The following is a 26,345-nucleotide window of genomic DNA, read 5'->3' as shown; positions in this document are numbered from 1 at the left end:
TAATTTATTTAAAGTATTGAACAGTTTAAATTTTTTTTTTTTTNTTAAAGTATTGAAAAATTTAAATTTTTTTTGTCCATTTAGATTCCATAAATATAAAGATTCTAAATGCTGGTGCCTGGGCAAGGGGCAGTGAGAGGGTTCAAGTATCATTGCCTCTTGAGTTAGAAGATTTTATTCCTGATTAGAAGATTTCTATCATCGAAAACTACAATGGTACCACCACATGTCTAATGGAGCGGTAATGTTTTTAATTGTTCTCTTGTATCGTGACACATCTTTTGTTCTTCTCATCTACTGTATTTTTCCAGTGTATCCTGGTCTACTGATTTAATTAATGTTCTCCTGGGTTTTGTACATTTTAGAAAATTCCCTAAAATTAAATAAGTTTCCTAAAAAAAAATCCATTGAAATAAAATTTTTGTACAAATTATTGCTTGCTTAAATATTTAAATAAGTATTAATACATAATAAAGTGAACTTCATTTATAGAAATCAGTTCTGAACTCTCTAATTTATTTTAAAAAATTCTTTTAACTATATTTGATGATTTAAATGTCTTTTAATATTCGAAATTATGAGTATACATGATACATGACATTTCAAGTATGTTTAATGTCAATCATATCTGGAAAATATTGAATTTTTTTATTTTGATGACTTAAAATTCCCTATGTGCAAAATATTGCACACTATGCAACAATTATCATGATACTTATATTTCATAAAATCTTCTGGATTTTTTCCTATCCTTGTTGGCAAATATGCATATATCTTCTTAAATCTTTTAATATCTTCGGTAATTTGGTTCCGAATAATCTTAATCACAAGACTGAATTAACTATCATTGTGAGATTTTAAATTCAATTTTCTGTGCAAAAATTTCATCTGTTATACTTGTGTATCAGGAAATCTACATGTTTAGTCTTTACCCTTGGAAATTTTGATTTGTACCTGGCGAATATATGTGTGTGTGATCTTATTTTATGAGTTCTATTTACTTGCAGCGAGTAAATAGAGCTCATAAAATAAGTTCAAAATGTAGAGAAAACATGTAAAAATTACAGAATAATGAAAAAAGGGAAAAAGAAAAATAATAACAATGAAAATCCGGAAAATAAACGCAATAATCTTTTCATCAGCTCACACGATTATATCCGCATATAGGAATGCTTTCTAATATTGCATCAATATAGCCAAAGCAAAATATATCAATACAATAGTGTGAGGAGCACTCACAAAAAATATAATGTATTTAAATACCATTTTTAATCAAATGAATAGAATTAAAAGAATATGTAGTAATGTTTATTTATCCAAAAAACAAATAGACAAACTCTTTCAAAATTTGATTTAAAATTTTTTTTAAAGAAAACAATGGATACCCAACTGAAGTAATTAAATTCTATATTAAATCATTGAGTTAAATATATATTATTGTAAATACATTTATTAAAAAAACTTCTTTGTTAATTTATATAATTTTTACCATGTGCAAATCTGTGGCTAAAATTATGTGTAAAACAGGCAATTCGTGTTTCTTTCTCTTTTCTATTTTTTTCCCCTTAAATAAAAGTTACTTTTCTAAAATTATTAATGGTCAACTTCTTTAAATTGTCCAGTATAATATTACCTTTCAGACATCCATTATCAGGCCCGTCCTTGGTAACTAACAAATCAAACGCACTTTAGTACTGCAGTAAGAACGCACTATAAAACAATTCCCCTCAACTTGCGCTTCTATTTTCATATTTTGTAATCTGGCAATCTTGTTATAAAAATATTTTAAATCATTCTTGAAAAAATTTCCTTTCATTTAGTTCATTTGAATTCGCCACTCGCTTTGTAGATTTTGTTTTATGTTTTATTCTGTTTTTTTTTCTGTTTTTACATGATATTTTTACTTATTGTGTTCTGTTTTATTTGATGTGGAAAAAAATTTTTGAGTGCTCCTTACACACTATTGCATTGATATATTTTGCTTTATCTATATTGTTACAATATTAGAAAGCACTCCTTTTTGCAGATATAATCATGTGAGCTGATGAAAAGATTATATTTTTTAATTTCGAGTTTTTTTCCTTAGTTTTTTCTTATTTTTTTTAATTTTTATTATTATTTTTCTTTTTCCCTTTTTTTGATTGTTCTGTAATTTTTTCCATGTTTTCTCTAAATTTTGAACATTTTTCAAAACTCTTTTAGTTTTTTTAAGTCTACTTTTAAGTGCAGACAAACTTTGTATTGGTCTACATATATTTTTCTAAGAAAATATTCTAATTATTATAAGATTGTATTAGTAATTAATCTGTAGAATTGTGTCTCTTGGAATACCTGATTCTGTTATTTCTTGTGGCTCTAGCAGCAAATTTATCTGTTTCTACATTTCATTATCTATGTATTAGAATATATTTCTTTTTCTCTCTTAGATAACGTTTAGTAATATGTCTGGAAAGTTTGATCTAGATGTAACAACTTTTCAAATGGCAGTTCTCTTTGCGTGGAATCAAAGGCCTTTGGACAAAATTTCATTTGAAAATCTAAGACTTGCAACAGAATTACCAGATGCAGAATTGAGAAGAACACTATGGGTACACTTTCAATACTCTCCTGAAAAATGAAACACTATTTCTATAATCTTTGTTTAAAAAGACTTTTATTTCTTTCTTTTGCGAAATAAAAAGATTTTGACTGTTACTAAATTATTTCCAACACATTAGCATAATATTATAATTTCCAATTACAACTTCAGGTATCAGGATTGCCATAAAACAGGAAATGTGACTCAAAAAGTCAAGGAAAATAAATTAATTTGAGTTTGAGGTAACAAAAAGTCCTAATTGTTAATTTTCAACTAGATAAGCACTATGTAATATATTTTAAGATATAACTGCTAATTTAACATGCAACTGACTCCAGAGGGTCGTGGAATTATTAAGAGTTGTTTATTTCTCCAAACTGCTTTAATTACTACTTCAAATCTCCGAAACATCTATTTGTATTTTGCAATTACAACTAATGTTTACCTTTGCGTGTATGAATGAATCTCAATAAACAACAACAGATACATTCAACTACAGCCAAAGTGAATGTGACAGAAGCTAGCGTTAAGAGGATGCAGTATCGAGAAAAGAAATCCGATCAGTTAACTCTGGCACTTGAGGCGTTGCTTTTAGGGAGGGATGATTGGTAGATTAATCTCTAGAGCTTCAGATTCTCAATCACTCTGCCATGACACTTTTTTGTGCCCCCAAATTTTAGAGATGATATAGTAAAAATTATAATCTTTTTTTTTTTATGAGTGAAGTTTAAATGAAAGAAAAGTATTTATATATTTTTTCCACGCTTTAACGGCATGAACATCTTTGACAGTGACACCTTTCTTTTTGTTTCAAGTATAAAATTATATTAAACAGAGTTACAAAATTAAACAAAAATCATAGTCTTCTGCGATAGCTACTAAGTGAGGCAATTTGTTATCATTTTTAAAATGATAACAAATTTATTAAAATTATTTACTTGATATATATTATTACTCTTTTATGTGATATATTTCTTTTGTCTTTACTTAATTTTTTTCTTTGTATATTATATTTTTAAATTGAAATAAAATATGCAATATAATATGTAAATTATAACTATTAATTTTTTGGGGTTCACTGTCTATTTTAACCATGGCACTGCTAGTTACTGCAATATTAGACTGGAATTTTTTTTTTAAATATGTCTGAAAAATCTGGAAAAGTCAAGGAATTTTGTTCTTTTATTTGAATGGCAAACCTGTTTTAAATTCTCTGTTTCGTCTATCGATAGATAGTATTATTATAAATGTACGTAGATGTATTAATAGGTGGATAAAAGGGTAAAAGAATTCATGTTTTTAATAGAGACCCTGCTTTTAGTGAAAAGAGATCCAGAATTCTAAGGACCTGTTGTTTTCAAAATCTAGCAGAGTCACTATTATTGTTTTCTTTCCTTTTTTTTTTACTTCAAAAAAATTCCCTATTATTATTCTGCTTTTATTACTTTTGATGTCTATTAAATTTATTTTCAATATTATTGCTCTATTAAATTTATTTTCAATCTAAGTTCAGTGACATTATATTTTATGCTTTTTTTCTTTCTTAAAACAGTCATTGGTTGCCTTTCCAAAATTAAAACTACAAGTCTTACTGAATGTGACCAGCACAGGGTCTGAAGCCAGGTCACCCAAAGATTTTGACGACAGCACTTTATTTTGGGTCAATCAAGAATTTTCACTCATGTAAGCACATTTACTTTTTACACTTCCATTTAAATGTGATATTTCTCTTAATAGTGCACCCCGTGGCAGAATCGCTGTGACATTGTCCAGAATATTACAGAGTTCTTACATAAAGAATTTTCCTTTAGGAAGTAGAGAATTTTGGGTTCTCAGATGTAGTAAAGGATTATGGTTTTCTGCAGAAATATTTTTATCTCTAAAATTATAATTAAAAGATGCCTTTTTTGCACATCGGAGGGGAAAGAAATGATCGTGATTTATCTATTCTTATTTGAGAAGAATGAAAAATATAAAATAATAAAATTTAAAAAAAATTCTGTAGAAATGTGGAAAGATTATTTATTTTTCTCCAGAAATCATTATTTGACACTCTCATTTTTCTCCGATGTTCTCGTTATTCCATGTGGTATATTTAATTCGCACAATTTAGCGATCAATCTTTTTTTCAGTAGTCACTGCTACAAATTACAAGATTTTTTTTTTTTGATATGATGATGTGCGAAAAAGGAAATAATTAGTGTGTTTTCGTGTTTAGTAAAATGTGAGAATCTCGCCCAAGATATTAGAATTTCAAAAAAATTGCATATTCATTTTAAAATTAAATGCAATTTTATTTTATTCTTATAGGTTTTTTTTGTAAACACAATCAGGGTTGCCACTCCACAGGGAAAACCTGGAAAATGCAGAGGATTTAAAAATCACCTAAAATAACCGAGAAAATGCAGGGAACTTGGATTTTTTCTTTATAAACTGGGAAAATACAGGGATTTTTGTCTTTTAAAAAATGGTGACCACTCAAAGCGACCACTATGGGATATTTAACCATAATATTTCAGCTCTACTAAACTATTTCATTTACTATAGCATTATTTAAATATGTTCAGCTGTTTTTCCAGCAATTAAATTTAATAAATATAGTTAGCCCAATATAGCTGACACAAGAACACAGTAATTGTTATTTCCTCTTAATATATTGTCTGTATTATGTACAGGGAATTTTTTTTCCAGATTTGAGTGGCAACCCTGACAATTACTTTAAATTTAGTTAATACCATGTATATTAGTTATTACTAAAAGCATCTTGCAGAAATATATTAGTGCTAGAGAGGTTCGTCGTAGAAAGCCCAAATAAATTCTGCCATAGTGGTAGTGCAGCTTTTTTCCCCCATCAATCAGTAAAATGCTCAAATTATTTTTAGTGTGTTTTTTTTTTAAAAATCATGCATTTTTATGTATTTTAAAATTACATGGCAGTGCATTCTGGAAAAAAATGACGAAAACATAGGGAAATGAAACGAACTGCCTTATGAAGATGGATGCTGCAATGTAACAATATTTTTAAGCATTTAAACTGTTGTAAATATATGTTAAAACACTGTGCTATATTTTGTTAGTTTTTAATCTTAAAACCCTACATAGGGTTTATTTGCTTTTGTTGTTCAATTTTATTTATTTTTATTTTAGAAAAAATAACAAACCTCAGAAAAGAGGGAAAGTAAACCTAATTGGTAGGCTTCAACTCTCTACAGAAAAAAGCAAAGAAGAAGATAACGAAAGCATTGTTCAGCTGCGAATACTTAGAACTCAGGTTTGTAAAATTTCATCTTTTAATTTAATTTATTTCTTCCTTTGCTTTTAAGAGGTCATATAGTCCAAAGAAAAAACAATAACTATACCCCCATTGGAGAAACAAGGCGACATTGTCGCAGAACATTACATGGTTATTGCAGAAAGATTTTTCTCTTGAAATTTTAAAAAAAAATCCTTTTCTTTTCTACAAAAATTTACACATAATATTTGAATCATGCATTAATCACTTTTTTTACATGCTCAATTTATGACGATAGTATCGTAAATCAATGTAATGTTTCGATTGTATTTTTGGCACGTGACATTTCAAGCAATATGAAAAATTCTAATTGTGCTTTATTACTTTGAATCAATAATTCTATAGAATTTTTCGCATTTATTGCTATTGATTTCACCGTTGCTTTTAAATTCGATATTCTATATGCGATATTATTTATTGCAACAACCTAATCTTGAAATGAAAAACTCATTTGGAGTCCGATTCACATGATTTCGTCGTCGATCTTTATTTTGGCAATTTCATGATTTTTTATTATTTTTTTATTGTGGTGATTATTTACAAAATGGGAAGAAGGAAATAATCCCCCCCCCCATCGAACAAAATTCTAGAATATCACCCATAATATTAGAATAAAAAATTATTACATGTTCAATTTTAAAAAATTATACAGCTTTTTTGTAAACACGGCGCTAATAAAGGTAGCTAAAATAATAAAAGTAGCTAAACTACAAAGCTGAGCAAGAATAAATAAACAGGGCTCTGACAGGCGAGAGAAAATTTGGAATTGTCAGAGAATTTCACTCTAAAAAGCAGTGAACGTTTAAAGTTTTTACAAAAATATTTTTTTAAAATTCCCTATATTCATACCCGTAAAACAACCAGTCTTAAATGTGTCAATAACAGTAATTAATTATTGAAATTCAAGTAAAGTAATTATAACATCTATTACATTTATTTTATAGAATTCCACTTTTTAGTGAAACTTTTCCATGTTCCCATTCTCATACTATAATATGTTTTTGCTCTCAAAATCTAGTATCTGACATTGCAAAGTTTTCTGGTGAAAAATTGCATGGTATATATAAAATATGGTATGGATTTTCATTGAAATTTACCTTCTAAATAATTTCATGACAGCCAATACAACAAAGAATTCATAACAAATGCAATAGATTTATATCTGGTATCAAAAAAATGGGCTAAAAACAAGTGCGAGATTTTTATTTTACCGTAAATGAAAGAAAAAAAAATAAATCAAAAGCTAAGTTAATGTTTATATAGGCTTAATAAATAACACAAGGGTAATTATCGGCATCTTGTAGGGGTTAATATTTTTCTTTCATTTTTAACAGCCATCGAAATTTTATTGCAAGATACAAAACAAAAATGTTTTCTCAGCATAAAGTAGGCACCTTTGGAAAATAAATAATTTGGAAAATATTATTATTATTTTATTTATTTTATTATTTATTTTTTGCTCCATTCTTCTACACATAACTTCATTTGCTCTGTTTTCGCCCTCCTTACTGCAGAACATCAGCAACTGTGCCCTCCTTAATCTTGAGCAGAGCTTTTTAACTGCTAATCATGCTAACCATCTTTCCGAAAAGATTTACCTTCCAAATCTCTTGAGACTTGATTTAGATAATCTGAATAAATTGTGCATTATTAAATTTATTATTTTTGTTATTTGGATGCAGTTTTACATTAAATTTATTAAATGTAATTTTAGCAATGATGACCCAAACATTTTTAAAGTTATCACTTTTGTTTGTAAATGTGTCTAATTTCTATACCTAATTATTTTGTCAGGATGATCATTCTGATTCATTAATTCAGTTTTGAAAACATTATGAAATTAAGAAATAGTGATAATAAAAAAAAACAGTCTAAAATATAAAGCTGAGCAAGAATTATTTTTTTTTAAAAATGTACTAGCAACTAGGCATTACAACAAATGTGAAAATATTTATATCTGATGGCATTGTGAAAGAAACAGCTTATTGCGATTACGCATGAAGCTTAACAGGTGTGAAAATTTGCATGTTGTGCAAATAAAATATAAGTTCTGTTATCGACTACACAGGAAGTGCAATGACCGTGCTGACTCAGCAGTAAAGGACGAACAGAAAGTTAATGTTCTTTTTGAAGAGAAAAATGAAATTTTTGCCAGACAAAATATATCCAATTTATTTATGTTAAAATTGAGAAAAAAAAATCCTTTAATTTAAGAAAAATCACTTAAACATAAATTAACATAATCACTTTAACATAAATTAAACTCAAACAGTTATAAAATTTAAAAAAAAGGCTATAAAGAAAATATCCAAATAAAAGACATTACACAAAGTGTAACTATGGCAGTGAGCTCAGGGGCAAAATTTTTTCGGGCTTTTTGCGACAAAACTCTAGCACTAATATCTTTCTGCAATTTACTTTCAATAATAACAAAGATATACTATGTTACGAATTTAAAGTAACAAAATACTGTGCTTACAAAAAGATAAAAACATGGAAATTATTTTTATTCAATATGCAATATTTTTTTATTCTAAGATTATGGGTGATGATGTTCTCACATTTTGTTGAAAAACGTACTAATATCCTGTATCGCATTTTGTAAATTGTCGTCAAATTAAAAATCCTGAAATCCGCAGGGTTCATACAGGCTCCTTATACTCCTTGGAAATAAAAAAGTCTCCAAGGAGTACTTGGAACTACTTAGATTTCTAAATTAGTCCTTAGAAACTTAGATTATTGCGTTGCATAGATAAACTTACTAAGTCCGCTGATGAATTTGCTGTCAAAATCTAATAATTTAAGAAAAATTTTAAAAGAAGAAAAAAAAATTAATTGCAAGAGTTAGATTAAAAAAAATAACTGCAAATAATTTTAATTCTGCATGTTACAAGCAAACTTAATTAATGATTTACTATGACTTTTTTTTTGTATAAAATGCCCTAAATTTTCTTATGTATTAAAATTTAAAAATATAAGATTGGTAGGTTTTTATGTTAATCTTTAACATCTATACTTTAACAAGGTTTATTAAAATATTTGAAACTGGAAAATGTATTTAGGTGGGAAAGTGATAACTTTATTTTTCTTGATGAAGTTTCACAAAGTCAAAATTTATATCAAAAGGGTTAGAAAAAAATATCTTATGCAAAATATATATTTTTGCAAGTTCTTTATAATAATTGCTTTTTAATTTGAAAAAAAACTGTCTCGTTATCTTTTACACAAAGTTTTTAAATTTTGGACTCCTTGGATTTCTTCTTCTGACCTCTGTATGAACCATGAATCCGTCACAGTAATTACCAAAAAACAGGTCGACTACGAAGTCCTGCGATTCTGCGAAAAGGGGTTACTCAAATGTGTGTTTCATTTCAAAAATTTATTGTTGTGATAAATAATATCGGATTTTAAGAATTATATGGCAATCAAAAGCAATAATTGCTATAAAAAAATGGTAGAATCGCTGCCTTAAAAAGTATATATTCCAATGCACAATTTGAATTTCCCATTTCGTCAAAAGTATATTAGGATAATTAAAAATCATGTAAAAATCAATAAATGGCGAAAATACAATAGAAACACTACATGTATTTACGACATAAATTGAATGCGACAGAAGTTATTTAAATGCGCAATTCAAGTTTTACTTGTAAATTTCTGCAGAAAAGATAGCCAAATATTTTCTTCCCAAAAGAAAAATCTTTCTGCAAGAACTCTGTAGCGTTCTGCGACAATATCGCCTCGATTCTGCCCTAGGCACAGTGAGATATCTTTGCTTAGGTTGCTGATAAAAATTCAGTTTTTATAAGAAAAATTATTTTGGAACTGAAGTCATTATATACTTCAGCCATTTTTAGTGAATAAATCCAAGAAAAGGTCCTGAATGCAGGTCTACCTGAATGCAACAAATCTTGTCGCTTTTAGGCACTCTGACATTAAGTACATGATTTGAAAAATGAAAATCAGCTTTACAGCAAATAATATAAAATGATTGTATTTCCATAATTGATAATAATAAATATTTAGAATAATAGTAGGTTTTTTCTCAATAATTTATAGTTACCATATATTTTAAATATATACTATTAAATTGCAGAAATATTCTTTCAGTAATTTGTAGTGAAAATTTTTTATCCAAGAAGACGCATAATTTTTTTCCGCTTGCCCTCCGTATTTTTGCCGTGCTTGAGATGTTTAATTGAAATTATTAAACCCTTTATATTAGAGTGAGAAATATTTAATAAAATGAAAACAATTTCTTAAATACTTAAATTTAAAAAGAAAAAAGATGTCTGACTGAAAGTATTGTGGTTTTTGTCTTCAATATTTTTGTTCCTTTTTCCCATTTTTCAGTATAGCTCTTTACAAGGGACATGTAATATACCATTACATGTCCCTTGTAATGCTATATTACATAAACATATACTTGCTGTTTAGAAATGAAGCACTCATTTGTAGTTCGCAGTTTAAATATTATTTTTAAACTGCTGTGTTTTAATAGCATTTGTGAGCATAATAATAATTATATGTGCACTCATTTTATATGAACTAAGATTAAGTTTTGTACTAAAAAGCATTTTTAATATGCAATAGTATAAAAATATTAGCAGTTTAAATCTGTAAAATTTCAGTATTTGATTTATTATGCTTTAAATCCTAATTTTGTTTAAAATATATTTTCTTTTTTTTTTCATAAATATGCTGTTAAATTAATTTCCTTGTGTTTGCAGGAAGCCATTGTGAAAATCATGAAGATGCGTAAGAGGATTACTAATGCTCAATTACAGACAGAACTTGTTGAAATTCTTAAGAATATGTTTTTACCTTCCAAAAAGATGATAAAAGAACAAATTGAGTGGTTAATAGAACACAAATATATGAAAAGGGACGAAGAAAATATTAATGTTTTCATTTATCAAGCATAATTCTGTTGTAGAAATATTTATATTTATAAACAATTTTTATTAGGATTTCATCTTTTGGCTGAAGCAAACTGATTAGTTAAAACATCCAACAACTTTTTTTCATTTTGTGTGTCTGAAGCCTCTTCTCTTCATCTTTAGGTTTGTTTTCTCCTTCAGAAATATTTGTAATAAAAGAAAAAAATTTGAAAATATTTTTAAATAAATGGCAAAAAATAAATTCTAGCCTAACTCATACTTTTTAACTTTCTCAAACAGAAGTATTTTAAGGCGATATTGTTATTTCTCTTGTGTTCCTCTGATTGTTCGACTGATTCGTTCAAACACATCTGTTGACTCCCATTCTTTCTCAATATTGTACAGTCATGATTTGGCTCAAACCTTTTTCATTAACCGCTTCCATTACCGATTTTTTTGAATTAAAAAAAAAATGCAAAAAATCAACATTTTTTTATTTATTTCATTGATAAATACAAGGAACTTAAATGAAACCTAATACACAAGTCTTAAGTTGAAATTTTAATTTTTTTATGTATAACAAAAGCATTTAATTTACCATCAGTTTACTATCCTGAGTTATTGAGGGGAAAAAAATTTAAATATGAGTCTTTGTAAGATAGTTTTTAAAACAAGGAACAACACAAAGTGACAGTTTCCAAACACCAGTGAAATGATACGCCATTATTTTATCCTTTTTTCTATGTAAATTCAGCAACCATCCGTGTATAAAATAGCACAAAACACTTGTGCAGTCCCACAATCCAACAGCAAAACTCGGCAAACTTCCAATCACAGAATATTATTATTATTATAGATTGCACGGCAGGTTATTATTTGCTTCCTGCCGAGTAAAAAGGTGATAAAACAAACGGTAGTGACAGACATATTCTGCTACGCCCGAGTTATCTCGGGATGATAAATATTTGCAATATATACATACCCGGGTTAACTCGGGATTATCAGTGAAGCGGTTAAGAAATGTAAATATGTATTTTATAATTAACTTTGACCTTCTCTCAGTTTCTTCATGCAATCAAACAGGTTTTGATATAATTAATCTCAACTTCCACTTGAATCATTTTTCAAACTTTAAAAAAAAATTTGTATTTCTCTCAAAATGTTTATTAAGGAACAATTACACTATATACTTTATTTTTGACTTGAAATAATTTATTTTTAGACAATGTAGATGATGAATTTCTATAAAATACGGAGTTTGATTATCCTATCTAAGTTTGCTTCTAATTACTTCGTCATTATTCTATGCTTCAGAGATCTACTCTACCTGCTTTACATAGTTTAAAAAGTTGCCCTTTCAGATGTTTGTATTTCATTATTTGAGAGTTATGTTTAATGATGTGTTATATAAACTTATGTAGTTACGTTTATGCTAACTCAGTGTTTCCCAACCTTTTTTGTACCATGCCCCACCTAAGCCTTTCTAAAATTCTTATGCCCCCCTATGCAACATATACATAATTTTTAATATTAAAAAATCGAATTGTTCACTTAAGAAACTTAGGAAATTGTTAGCGAAACAAAGTAAGTAAATTTTCCGAACATATAATGAAAAACTAAAATTCAAATTCGAAATAATTTTAATAAAGATTTTTCTATAATAATTTAANTAACTGAAAGTTACAACACATAATATTTATTGACTGCAATTATTTAAGAATTTGCTTTTTTCCTTCGATTTTGTCATCGAAATCACGCATTGCATTTAAATGGCACCGAGCAAAAGGTTTAAACTCATGTCGAGTTCATTTTTGAATTGCCCCCCTTTACAATCAAATTGCCCACCGGTGGGGCGTGGGCCCCACGTTGGGAAACACTGTGCTAACTTATACCTTAAGAAACAGTTGCCAACTATATTGGATTTTACTAGTAAAAAGTGTTCTCTTGGTGTGAAAATTCCCAATTATTAAGAAATTTTCTGAAAAAAGTATCAAAATAGATTTTATGTAGTTGAATGCTTGCTTAAATAAGCATTAATGCTAAATAATGAAGTAAGCCTTTTTTTTCTGGGATCTGTCTAGGTCTTTTTTTTTTTAAGCAGTACCTATTTTGTGAAAATTTAAAATTATATTAAAAAATCAAAATAAAAATATGGTGAAGTAAGAAAATGTTTTCAAAAATTTTCACTATAAAATAAAAATCATTTATGACTTGTAAATTTCTATATATATTTTCCCACATATTCAAAAACAGTTTTACTATTGTAAAATTCATAAAACTCTAATAATATTAAACATTCTAAAATTGTGAGTTTTTTTTTTAATGTAGAACTTTTATACTAATTTAAGAATGTTACGAATATCTAAAATGAAGTCAATATCTATTACTAGATGATATAACATAATAACAATTTATTGCAGTGCGTTTGATTTGATTCATAAATGAAAAATATTGCAGTCACGAATGAGTATGATTTTTATATTTTATTGATTATAAACTCCTGAAATTCCCTGTAAAATTTATATCTAATGAAATCTACTGAATTTCTTGTTCTTCTTATGTTGGCAGCTTTTTAACTTGCAAAATCAATGGTGATTTATATGTTTCAGTTTATTGTGTACCCAATCTATGTACTTTGTCCTCCCCAGGATGCATACATATTTTCTGTGTTTGTAAAAATGTACAGCATGCACAAAAAGCACTGCATGCTCTGAATCACTTTTGATCTAATTTTTGGATTCTTTTGTTTTAAGATACAATCCCCATGGCAGAATTGAGACGACATTGTTGCAGAATGTTACCGAGAATGTTTTTTTTTTCTGCAAAATTTTTTTCAGAAATTTATTTTTTTGTGTATCAAAGAGGAAGGAAATAATCGTGGTTTTTTGTTTTCATTTCGGATTTTTTTTTTAAAAAAGTCCGTAATGACTGGCTTCAGCTAGAATTTCATATTAATAATGTTAAAAAAAAAAAACTGCGAAAGTTTGAAAGATAGTTTGCTCTAGAAATGATTGTTCTTTCTTTCATTTTCTTTTTTTTTCTTTAACGAGTTCTCTCTCATTTATTTTTCTTATTTGAGTAACTTTTTTTTTAAAGAGTCTTATTCGATTGATTTTGTCGTCTATCTTTAGTTCGGAGTTACTGCATGAATTTTACGATTTTTAATTTATTTAAGAATTTTAATTTTTGTAATGATTAGTTAATTTTTTTCCCGAATAGAAAATGAGATAAAGTGCCTATAATATTAGAATTTAAATAATGTTACTCTTGCAATTAAAATTTTTACACGTTTTATTCTGTACTTTCTTCTGTAAACACAAATGTTACTTTAAATTAGTAATTGTTATAATTAAAAGTATCTTTAAAAAAATATTCATGCTAGGGAAGGTTGTCGCAGAAAGCCTGAAAAATTCTGTCACAGGGGATGCAATCTACAGTATTTGGAAAAGTATGCTAGTGCAAGCAATAAATTAAGTTACATCAAAACACAATTTAACAGGAATAAACATATATGTATATATATATTACCCTTTTTGAGTTTTAATCCTCAAAATATTGAGGGTCGTTTCATACAGTACCGAAAGTTAAGTCAGGATAGCAGTTAAAAGTTTAAGCTCTTTAATGTTAATTCAATTTATTTTCTTTTTGCCATATCTTAATGGTCTAATCAAAATACCTTTTCACCCATTTATAAAATTTGTTACGATAATTTAATTTGAAGATTACTAAGCTGTTTATAATTTAATTTAATTTGCAATCTAATCATCATTAGATTGTAAATTATAAATATTTTGTGAATTAATTAGGAATATTATGCTATGTTTTAAAAATTCAAGTTAAATTGGGTGATTAATTTTTGAACTGTAAAAATTCAAAAATAAAGCTTTTTTCAATTTTTATTTCTCATTAACTATTTTTAAATCTTGCCATTTAGAATGAGGACAGTTCAAAAGTTGCTCTTTTTCATAATTAAAATCTTAATTTGTAAAATTTTCTAAGTTATGCATTGAGGTAACTTGGTGTTAAATATCTTATGTTTAGGCCAAAAAAAAAATTATCCTGTTTTGTGTCTGATTTTAAATCTTTCCTTCATTTATTGTACATAAATACTCAAGCATTTGGTTTAAAGCTATTCAGGAATGTTTTTTTTTTCTATCCTTGCACGCTATTTATTAGCATTAATCAAAGCAGTCTGCATCAGTCATTCTTTTTAAATGTCACCTGGTACTGATGGATACGATACCTGACTCCAAGTCAATGAAATTCTACACTGTTATAAATAAAATTTAAAAAGAAATTTTAATGTTGTACACTGATTATGTATTTTTAAAACTATTTGCCTGTGCTTTCCAAGTTTTCTAATTATAGTAGATTTCTTTTGATCATGGGAATTCTTAAGTTTGGCGTGAAACAATTTATTTTTTAAATCCTGCTACATTTTGTTTGTTTCTACTTAAAGTGCATAACTTTATCTTTTTATTCCTTATGAGTTAATGAATGATTCCATTGTCTGTATCAATTTTTTTTAATGTTTTCATATTGTATTAAATATAGGATCCTTTAAATTAAACTGTACCTATGTCCTTGTGGAATATTGTGTACCTTAATTTACAAAATTAAAATTATTTTCTTTTCATTTGTTTAAACTATTAATGACATTGAAGTTCTTGTGTTTTAAAAAAAAACTGTCCCATTCTACCTTAAGCATAATATTAGCTGTTTCTTTTCAAAGATTTTTATTCATGTAAATTTACTATATTTTTTATTTAAATTTTGCTGCTGAATTTTGGAGCTGTAAAATCTTGCATCTCTAACATACCTGTTTCAACAAAATATTACAATTTTAGAATTAAATAAACTACAAAGAAATATTGCAGTACATTTCAAATTATAATTCATTAAAAAAATCCATTTACTGCTCTTCCACTTTGGTATAACCCATTAAAAATTTTCATCTAAATTAAATGTGTGCATTGATTATGAAAAAAATTATTTCATTCATTTTTAGTTACATTTTTTTTTTCGTTGTCACTCAAGATATAGATAATTTTCAAGCTGAATCTGCTGATTTACTTGCAAATGTACATTACAGATTTTTTTTTTATGTGAAAATACAGATTTCAGCTTCTGTATAGGTCTGTTATTTGCTTTTGATGTGAGAGTACAAATTATATTTTGTTGTTTTGTTACACAGTTTTATTTCAACTTTTAACAGTATTACATTTTGCATACATGATGTCAATACCTGAAATTGTATACTAAATCTTATTAAAAATTACTTCTTCTTTCTTGCAAATATAAATATTTTTAATTTAAATTGTATTTCAGCATTGTCCATTTTTCAGAATAGTATTGCTTCTTTAGGTGGTGTTTGTAATTACCAAAGTTAATGTTTCCTGTTATTATTAAAATATAATTTATTGTTTTTAAGAACTAGCTCCACTTTTTTTTTATTTATTTTCATTCAAATTATATTACTAAACTTATAGTTGAGCTGTTCATTTTCAAAACCAGCATGATCTTTTTTTTTTTTTTTTTTTTTTTTTTTTTTTTTTTTTTTTTTTTTTTTTTTTTTTTTTTTTTNTGATATATTTATAAAAATATGGAAAATTCGAATCTCGATACTGAATATTTAACTTTTAACGTAATGATTCTATCGATTGGTTTTTGACAGTTTCTTTTGATTTCTATTATTATTTATTATAACAGCCGAATCTTGAAACGAGACATACATTTAGTAACACCTTTTCAAGAGTCCGATTTTCGTTATTTCATTGGCATCCTCCTCCCCCCACTAGTTACTACTACGGATTTCAGGATTTTTATTATTTTTTTGCAATATGATGATTTTCAAAATGAAAAAGGAAATAATTAGTGTATTTTCCCCCTAAAAAAATGCGAGAATATCGCCCATAATATTAGAATTAAAAAAAAAATTTTTATTTGATCCGAAAAGTTTTTTTTTTTTTTTTAAATTTCACTTGTCTGTTTATTTAATTTAGTAACAGGTATATTTGTTATTTTTAAAAGTATCTTGCAGAAATATATTAGTATCAGGCAGGTATGTCGTAGAAAGCCCGAAAAAATTCTGCCAGAAGGTTTTCTGGTATAATTGGTCGGATCAGAGAAAAATTCATTGTATCACTTCTTTTGATGGAATACATTCGTTTACGATGACAAAACTCTTGCTTTATCTACAAAGGTAAGCTAACTAAATGTTTCAGTGGCCATTCAAAAACTATGAAAGCTCTTAAAGATTAGAAGGTTTTGTTTATTGTACATTAAAGTGCTCGACTTTTCGAGCAGGTCTTCGGACTACCAAAGCAGGGGAGTCATCCCCTCTGCAGAGGACCAAAATTATTATGATATGTCTTCGGATCTTCCTTAGGGATAATTCCTAGACCATCGCCAATAGCCCATTATGCAGTTCTAGTGCGACGTAAATGGATTTCTATTACAACTCCTGTTTATAATAGCTAATTATTTTTTGCAATAATTTTTCCGACGGTCTGAGAAACATCCCTGAGGATGACCCGAGGGCATGCAATTTTGATCCTCTATGGAGGGAATGGCACCCCTGCTTCGGCAGCGAAGTCGAGCACTTTACGATAGAGCAGTTTAACGAGGACCGATACCGCTTCTTGGTCTCTATGCAGGCTGATCAAAGTGGTCACCCACTCGCTCACTGACCGTAGCGAGTGATGCTGGACTTCGACTGGGAATCGTGTCTTTGCGTAACATTAACTTTTTACGGTCGTTAATCAAACCCCCTATTCTTCACCATTATTCAAGCCTGCTGTCATTTGTTCAGCATGTAATTGTTCTATTAAGATACTTGGGACTCCAAAATAAATTGAATTAAGAGAAACGAACACGGCGTTTATTTCTTACGGACAGCATATCAGAGAATAAAAATATAAGAAATAATAAATTATTGGCCTCAGCGCCATCTATGGATATTAATTTAAATCGTAGCCATTATTTAACAATCTGGTTTTTGAACTGTTTACCTGTGGAATGGTTTTCTAACTTACGTTATGTTTTTAGTATATGTTTTTAGAAACTTTGACGCCCATCCAATGACTTGATATTACAGTTCTCTAGCAAACCGAAAAATCATTAAAGTGTCCGTTAAATGACCCCCACAAAAGCAGTTCATAATATTAATTATACTGCAGAGGATCACAATGCTTATGACCGAAGTAGACAATGGTTCACATTAAGTGTATGCCAAAAAGAATATTCATGCCATGTTTGCATCATTATCGATTATAGCGACACCTGTGCTAACAAACGAGGACAAAATAAAAAGTATAGGTATATTTTTTAGAAATCTATCTTCTATATTAATCTCTATCTATTGTTTATTTGGACTATGGGCATTCATTCCTCACCACTGCTTTATAATTATTATTAATAGCTTGTTTTGAGGTGATTATTTGGTCGACACTTTAATATTTTTTTAATTTTTTGGTGCAATTGAATACTTTGTTACTGATACCAAGTCAAAGCCTAACTGTCAACATTTTGAAATACATATGCTAGGAAATATGTATAACATATTTTTTAAAAAAATATTACTGGTAGGCGTCACTGGAATCGATAATAATGCAAATATGATAATGGGTGGTTTAAAAAATGCTATGCCACCTACATTTAATGTATACTACTTCGGTGCATTGCTCTTCTTTGTTTTCTCATTTATTATTAATAGCTGCCTTTGAAATGGTCATTTGGCTAACACTTTAATATTTTATAATTATTTGGTTCAAATGAGAGCTTTGATGCTGATACGAAATCAAAGGAATTTTATACTGTTTCTGCAACAAATGTAGCATGTAATAAATTTCAACAAGTTTTGTATAATTTTTTGTTTTTTATGTCATGCCATATAATTAGCACAGCTGTCGCTATAATCCATAATAATGCAGATATTGATATAAGTTGGAGTAAAAAATTCTGTGTTGCCTACATTTAACTACCAGTTGCTTGGTTTCCGACATATAACAAGCTTTTCATGATATTTTTCCGCGAATTTTTAATGGAACCATACCTTCTACATCTAATTTGTAACTGTGTCACATTGTTGGACCCTTTTTTTTTGTCTAAATGAATTCCCTTTCGTATGGTATTGTATTACTTAATAATCTAATCCCTGATTGAGTTACTGAAAACTGGATCAATTAACTGGAAACTGAATCAATATTAAATTATCAAATATTGCCTAAATCACAATAAATTATATGTTCATAACCTTTATCCTATTGTTAACACATATCGTTATTTCTGCAAGAACACATATAGTTTCAAAAAGAATGTGCTTATGTTAAAATTAAGTAAAATACACTTTTTAAAAACAAGAATTATGCATTTATTTACAAGTTTTAATGTTTCGAAATGAAACATCTATAACAACAATTCCAGTTCGGAATAACAAATAATAATAGGAACATTTTATTTGATGTTTATAAATTTTATACTGTTTTTACAACAATCAATTTATATGATTTTACGAATATATATTATAGCAATAGTAATATATAAAGCATGATAGCAATAATAATCTGTACAAAAAAAATCAAGAAATGGTTTTAAATTTTTCAGGTCTGCAGGCATTTAAATAAATACTGAAAAAATTTTCATTTAAAAAAGATTATTTCTTTCAAAAATTAGATATAATAAAGTGAAACGAAATTATTACATAGCATTTTAGTTTTATTTTTTCAAACAATTTTGTATTTTAATAAATACTTTTTTAAGAAATTTGTATTTTTATTTTAATTAAGAAGTTCAAACAATTTGAATATTTATATTTTTTTAAAAAATGCACTTTTAATATTTCAAATAAAACAAAGAATTGGAATAGCAACAAGTTAGGGATTTAAATAAAATTGTTATAATTTCTTATTTACAGTATTTTTTTAAAAAATTTTATCCTAGTAAAGGTGGCCTAAATAATTGGATTATGCAACATCATTACATTCAACAACATTATTGCAAGATATCACTTTATTTTGAAAAATATTAAATTAAATATCAATTAAATCAAAATAAATTATATATTTATAGCTTTTATTCTACGTTTAACACATTTCTTCAAGCACCCACATAGTTTCAAAGAGAATGTGCTCATGTTAAGTAAAATACATTTTTTAAAAGCAAGAATTATGCATTTATTTACAAGTTTCAATGTTTCGAAATGAAACATCCATAACAACAATTCCAGTTCTGAATAACAAATATAGGAACAATTTATTTGATGTTTATAAATTATATACTGTTTCTGAAACAATCAATTTATATGATTTTATCATTATAGCAATAACAATCTGCACAAAAATGAAGAAATGATATTAAATTTTTCAGGTCTGCAGGCAATTAAATAAATACTGAAAAAATTTTGATTTTAAAGAAATTAATTCTTTCAAAACTTAGATATAATAAAATAAAACGAAATCATTAATTGTATTTTAGTTTTGTTTTTTCAAACAATTTTGTATTGTAATGATTATTTTTTTAAGAAATTTGTATAATTATTTTAATTAAAAATTCGACCATGTTAAATATTCATATATTTAAAAAAATACACGTTAAATACTTAATATGAAATAAAAAATTGGAATTACACGAGAAAACATTTAGAGAGATTTAAATTGAAATAATTATAATTTTTTATCTACAATATTTTAAAAAATTTACTATACTGAAAGTAACTTAAATAAATGGATTATGCAACATTTAAGTCATAACATCCAGCATATATTGCTGACAACAGATGAGATAAATTTATTTTTAACAAAATATTAAAGGGGGTAAATAATTTAAGTTTTGGTTATGTATTGGAAATACTTTAAATAATTAAAAAATCTTGTGGCAGGAAGTTGTTCATTCTCAATTTATTAAATAATCAAACTGTCTTCTAAATTAAACTTAACTAATCTTTCTAAATTAAACTTAATCGCATATAGGATAATTGAATAATCCTCTTATAAGAATAAAATTTAATGGAACAAAGCCATTTTGTATGAAACTGATGTTAAACTTCCCCGTTTAAACGATATTTGTTGTATTTTGTCCCCGCGCATAAAAAAAGTACTGAAAATAATTTTTTTTAATTTATGACCAGCTAAAATGGAATTTCGTTTTTAAGTTAAGATAAGGAAGCAATGAGTGATCATTTCAATAGAAGCTCCCTGTTCATCTAAAGAGTCGTTAGAGGGTAAAATTGAAAAATTAATCAAATCTCGCTGCTTGTTATACGTCGAAGTATCCTACTTATTTAACTCGCACATCATTTAGAAATGTAAAAAAAGAGGTGCAGAATATTTTGTGGTCAAGACTTGTGGTCTCCTCGTCGAGCTTTGAAACACACTAGTACAGGGATGGCGAACCAATGGCACGCGTGCCATTTATGGCACCCGACGCAATATTTTGGGCACGCCACCGATCACATTTGTTATTACACTACGAATTGTTATTACACAAATGTTATTACACTATGAAGCATATGTAACAATTAAATTAAAATTCACAAAAAACACACAAAATAATAAACAACTATTAATAGAAAAATCAACAATTAACGCTAAAAAAAACAATTGATTACCATAAAAAACAAGCTAACAATAAATATCTAGCAAAGGAAAATTAACAGTCCTACTTAAACTAACATCTTACTACTTAATCTAAGTTATTTGTCATCTAATCCATAACAACAGAAGTCACACTGATGTTACTTTAAGTTGAATTACACGTATAACTGAGACATTGTAAAATGTATTTATTTTCACTGTAAATAAAGAGTTTTGAGTTGATAGTATTTAGTATTATTATTTTCCCAATAATCACGAAGTCAAAATTATTTGACGGCACGTCTATGACCTCATTAAACAATTTTTTAGAAAAAATGGCACGTTGGTGTATAAAGGTTCGCCACCCCTGCACTAGTATATGTACATTGTGTCCTTCTCTTAAGTGGAATAATCATTGCTTAATCCAGTGAATAATGGTTCCAAGTTATGCGCGAAAAGGAATAATTTGAATTAATCGAAGAAATAAGCAATGAATTTTGGAAACAAAAAATCTCTTGACACTTAAAAAAAAGGGGGGGGGGGGGAANAGGGGGGGGGGGTGGTGAGAGAAAGCCTCTAACAGCTCTATAGTTTCTAATAAAATTATTTTCTGTATAACTTTTAGTAAGTTGCTTTTTTTTAGGCTTACTATCACTCCTTGGATTCAGAAATTTTCAAAGAATCAGATCCCCCCAACCCCACAATTAATTTTTTCATAAAAAAAATTTGTTTTTTAATATTTAAAAAAAAAAAAAAATTGTTTTCTTAAAGCTAGTCTTCTCATTTATTTTTTTTCATAATGAACAATTGAACAATACATAAATAATTCGAGTATTCAAAATCTTTAGATAATAAATGTAATGCGTTTTCTTAGAAACTTTGGCAAATACACTCTTTGTTTAAACCAATTGAAGCACGCTTCAATATTATTAATGCTTACAGTCAAACTATGACGAATTTCGTTTTAATCTTTTGGATTATGATTCTTAAAACAGTAAAGAACATAATTAGATGGAAAAAAATCTATTTTTCCGACTAACCTAGGTGTATATGAGGTATTCCGACCTTGAATAATTTTTATACTTATTTTTTTTTTCAATTTTGGGTAAGGGAGGGCTCATGACCACTATGACCCCTCTGCTGGATTCGCCACTGGTTCCTTGCAGCGCATGTGACGCTTCGTGGTAATTAGAAAGTATCGAAACATCAAGAAAATATGCTGTAGTACCCACAAATCTACTCAATATTTCCCACCATATGACCCTGCCAATCACCCAAATCATGGCGACTCGATACACCAAACAGAACACTGCTGGCCAACCTTCAAAAAGAAGAGAATAATTAAAAGAATCCTGAATAAGAAACTAATCCTTGTTCGGGAACTGAGGCGGATAGACAGAGACGGGTGGGACATTTTCCGACCCAAAAGTCAATAACAATTGACACGGCACCAGAATTTCCACATTCCAGTTTCTCGCGACAAATTAGACGACGTTTGTGGGTAAATACCTTATTGCAATATAAAAACATAAAAAAAAAAAAGACTTCATGACGGCCGTAAATAAAATTCTGCCTCTAAAAAAAAAAAATAATGAATATAAAAAAAAAAGAAAGCAAGTATACAGTGAATACAGCAAAATGGAGATTAACCATGAATTTTGATGGTCAATTACAGTGTTGCAAACGATCAGGAGTACGAGAGACATGTTCGTGTAGCACCAGTTAGGGTAGAGCCGAGGTCTCTAACATCTGCAGTCGGATGCTCTAAACACCTTAGAATAAAATTTGTAAACACTTTATTATGGTGTTTAGGACATACGGTTACAAACCATAAATTCCCAGATTTTATCTCAACCAGCCTCTTACGAATATCTATCTTGTACTCCTCCACAAACCAATTACCTGAAATTTAGAGGGAAAAAATCTTCTAAAAACAAAATAATTTTTTCAAAGACGGTCAGAAAAATAGAGATTCACTCGTGTGTTTGATCCTAACATATGCATATACGTAAAATAACCTAACACGTGTATGCCTAAACAGGCATACGACAAACTCACAACAGGTGAACTCACAATGAATAAGTCATATTTAACTTACGCTTGACATGGCTGTTTTACAACAGTAGGAATAAAGTACTTAATGGAAAAATTCTTTATGTCACAGGCATTCAAAAAAGATTTTTTTTTCTGAGCGCTTAACATTTTACAGAGCAATTTGCAAAAAAAATTCCAAATATTTTAAAAAAAAAAAAAAATTGAGCTAAGAAATCACGTTATTTCAAAAGTTTTATCATTAGAAAAATAAAGTAAAATTATAATTTTTAACGTTCTTAATTATAATTGTTAACATTTAACATTTTTTCAGACACTTGTGACATAAATATGCACTTTTAGATAGTAATAGGTTAAAAGAATATAAGCTTTTATGCATTTTCATCTGAACAGTTTATAATTTGCAGCGTGCATCATTAATAACTTCCGGCATTTCTTTGATTCGACTTGGATAGTTTTTTTAAGAGTTAACATTAATCTACAGACTAAATGTGCTCAATTTCTGTCTGAGCTGAAGTAAAGAGAGATTAACTTTAGAAAAGAAAATTATAAAAATAAAGAAAAATTAATAATGCGTTTTATTTACTGCGCATAAGTTGCATGTGCATCGAACCCATAAAAAAGGTTTAAAAAAACATGGAAAATAAATATTTTTAAATCCCATGATTCGTCTACCACTGAGAAAATTTCACGTCAACATAGTGGTTGGTGCAAACCGGATGCGGAATTCGTATCAACCAGCCGCCACAGGGATTTGAACCCTAATTGGAACACTCTCGACCCTGGGTCATCGTGGCTCTTTTAAAATATTAAAACTATTTTTAAAAAAATTTAAATGCCAAAAAAGGAAATAAGGAAAAGATATAATCTCGTCGTCAGCTCACACGATTATAACAGATAAATAGAGTGCTTTCTAATATAATATTAAAGGAATTGGAGCGACCTATGCAGTTACTACAGAAGGGGTTTGTAAATTTATATTTTCTGTTCATGACAATGATAAGCTTCTCGCTTGCTTTTTGTCTTCTGAAAGAAAAAAAATGTATGCTCAATTTCGAGTTGACACGTTTATAACGTATTAAAGTACTTTTATAAAGATGTAATGAATTCTGTTACCTTATGCAGATTTTTTCTAACCAAGAAGTCTCGGGAAGAAAACGACGTGGAGGTGTCATACATCTGATGGGTCTCTGAAAAACATAATATAAGCACTTAATAAAGTCATAAAATGTTTTAAAAAGCCTTGTTCTGCCTGAAAGCTTTAAAGTTTTAAGTTTATAAATAGTTCTTACACTGATTGACATTATTTTTTAGATCTTTATTTCATAACCGTCGTTGAACAGCTGACCTAATTTTGATACTCTTTGTACCTTTAACTCTTTAGCCTTGCAATTTTGAGTCCAATCCGGAAGACATCCTGGATCCTTCGTGAAGGCGAGTTTCTCACAATACTTGATCCAGGTCATACAATGCTAAGTGGAACAACCCACGCTTGCATTACATGAAGATGAAAATCACGAAAATCTCCCACCGATAGCCTGACGGCTAAGAAATTCTAACCCATGATCCGTCTACCACTAGGGATAACTGATTAGAGATATTAATTAACAATGGCGTGAAAAACATGATGCACTTTCGGTTAATTTGTTTTAAGTAATTAACCCGTATCGGCCTACCGTCAGCCTTTGAAGCGTTTTATCTTTCAGAATGTTGTTCACTTAAATTGATAAACTAAGGAGAAAATTCAAAGTAGTATTTTACGACTTGTGCTTAGGTGACTTTAGGACCGGGTTTCTTAACCTTTGGTTCATGGACTCCTAAGAGGTCCATGAGTCATATTTTGGGGGTCCGCTGACTACTCCTAAATTTTTAAAATGTTTGGCAGCCTACCCATTGCTTGTAAAGCGAGCTATGGCAGCTATAATTCCATTTGCTACAGTGAATCTTTGCGAAGCGGGATTTTCCACACTTGTGACAATAAAATCACAATATCGAAATCGATTGAATGTTGAACATGATATGCGAGTTGCTTTGTCGAATACCATCCTCCAATCCAATTTATTAATTAAGGAAAAGCAGCAGCAACCTTCACATTAAAAATTTTGTATACTATTCAAATAATAAAATTACATGTTTTCTGAAATTACATGTTTTCTGTGACTTCTTAATTATACCAAAAAGGTTAAGAAACACTGCTTTAGGAGAATGCTTTGGTGGAACTAAAATCTCAAAAATCTCCAATGCTTAGCCATATGGCAAGGATCAGTCCCATGATCACTCCACCACTGATATTTGACACGAGCACTAAAGTCGGTGTGACCCGGGTGCGGAATTCGCATCGAACAGCCATCGGTGGAATCGGAACCCTCATTGGGATGCGAGCTGTTGTTATTCTTGTTAATTTTTAATCTCATTTCTATAAAAACACATTAGAAACTTAAAATTAATTTATATTTACGACTACTAGGAATCATTTAACTAATATGTTGGATAGATTTTAAAAGGGCATTTATTCATAAATGTTTATGTTCTAGTAAAATAAAATCATTAAAGAAAATGATTAATTTTCAGTTCAAGTGTGATAAATCACATTATAGGTGGGTCAAATGTATACTTAATGAAAAATGGACACGAATTTCAGTGGTAGAAAATTAGTGTGAAACTTTTTCCTGCTTATGGCCAGACAGCAAGCAAACGATGTAAAAAGTACCAAAGGAAATCATTTATGTACTGGCTGAGTCTCAGAGCTATGTAGACATAGTATACAGTAGTAGTATACAGTAGTAGTAGTAGTATAGCAGACATGAAAATGCTCTCATGTAAACTAATCAGTTCCGTGGTGCTCTCTTATTACCGTCCTTAAAGATATGAATCGTATCACGATTATCCCCATCACACTTGTCCACTTTACATTAGGGCAAATAGTGCATTAAAGAAACTTCTCTCACGGCTTCCAGACGTATGATGATTGG

At 28.5% G+C, this 26,345-nt stretch overlaps 1 protein-coding gene across 1 annotated transcript in view; it reads left to right on the top strand.

The window, feature by feature from the left end:
* The window catches only part of LOC107449321 (cullin 5), a gene marked incomplete in the record, with an annotated part of 46,076 nt that extends 35,064 nt beyond the window's left edge, over positions 1-11,012 (top strand). Inside the window, 6 exon segments of the mRNA XM_043054052.2 lie at positions 85-183; positions 186-241; positions 2,427-2,588; positions 4,131-4,261; positions 5,726-5,849; positions 10,601-11,012. Of these exon segments, the coding sequence (XP_042909986.2) occupies positions 85-183; positions 186-241; positions 2,427-2,588; positions 4,131-4,261; positions 5,726-5,849; positions 10,601-10,795 (767 nt within the window).
* Between the last annotated feature and the right edge of the window lie 15,333 nt (positions 11,013-26,345).

Source organism: Parasteatoda tepidariorum, chromosome 9, assembly GCF_043381705.1.
Source record: "Parasteatoda tepidariorum isolate YZ-2023 chromosome 9, CAS_Ptep_4.0, whole genome shotgun sequence".
NCBI lineage: Eukaryota > Metazoa > Arthropoda > Arachnida > Araneae > Theridiidae > Parasteatoda > Parasteatoda tepidariorum.
This window is presented reverse-complemented; position numbering and strand designations above follow the sequence as displayed.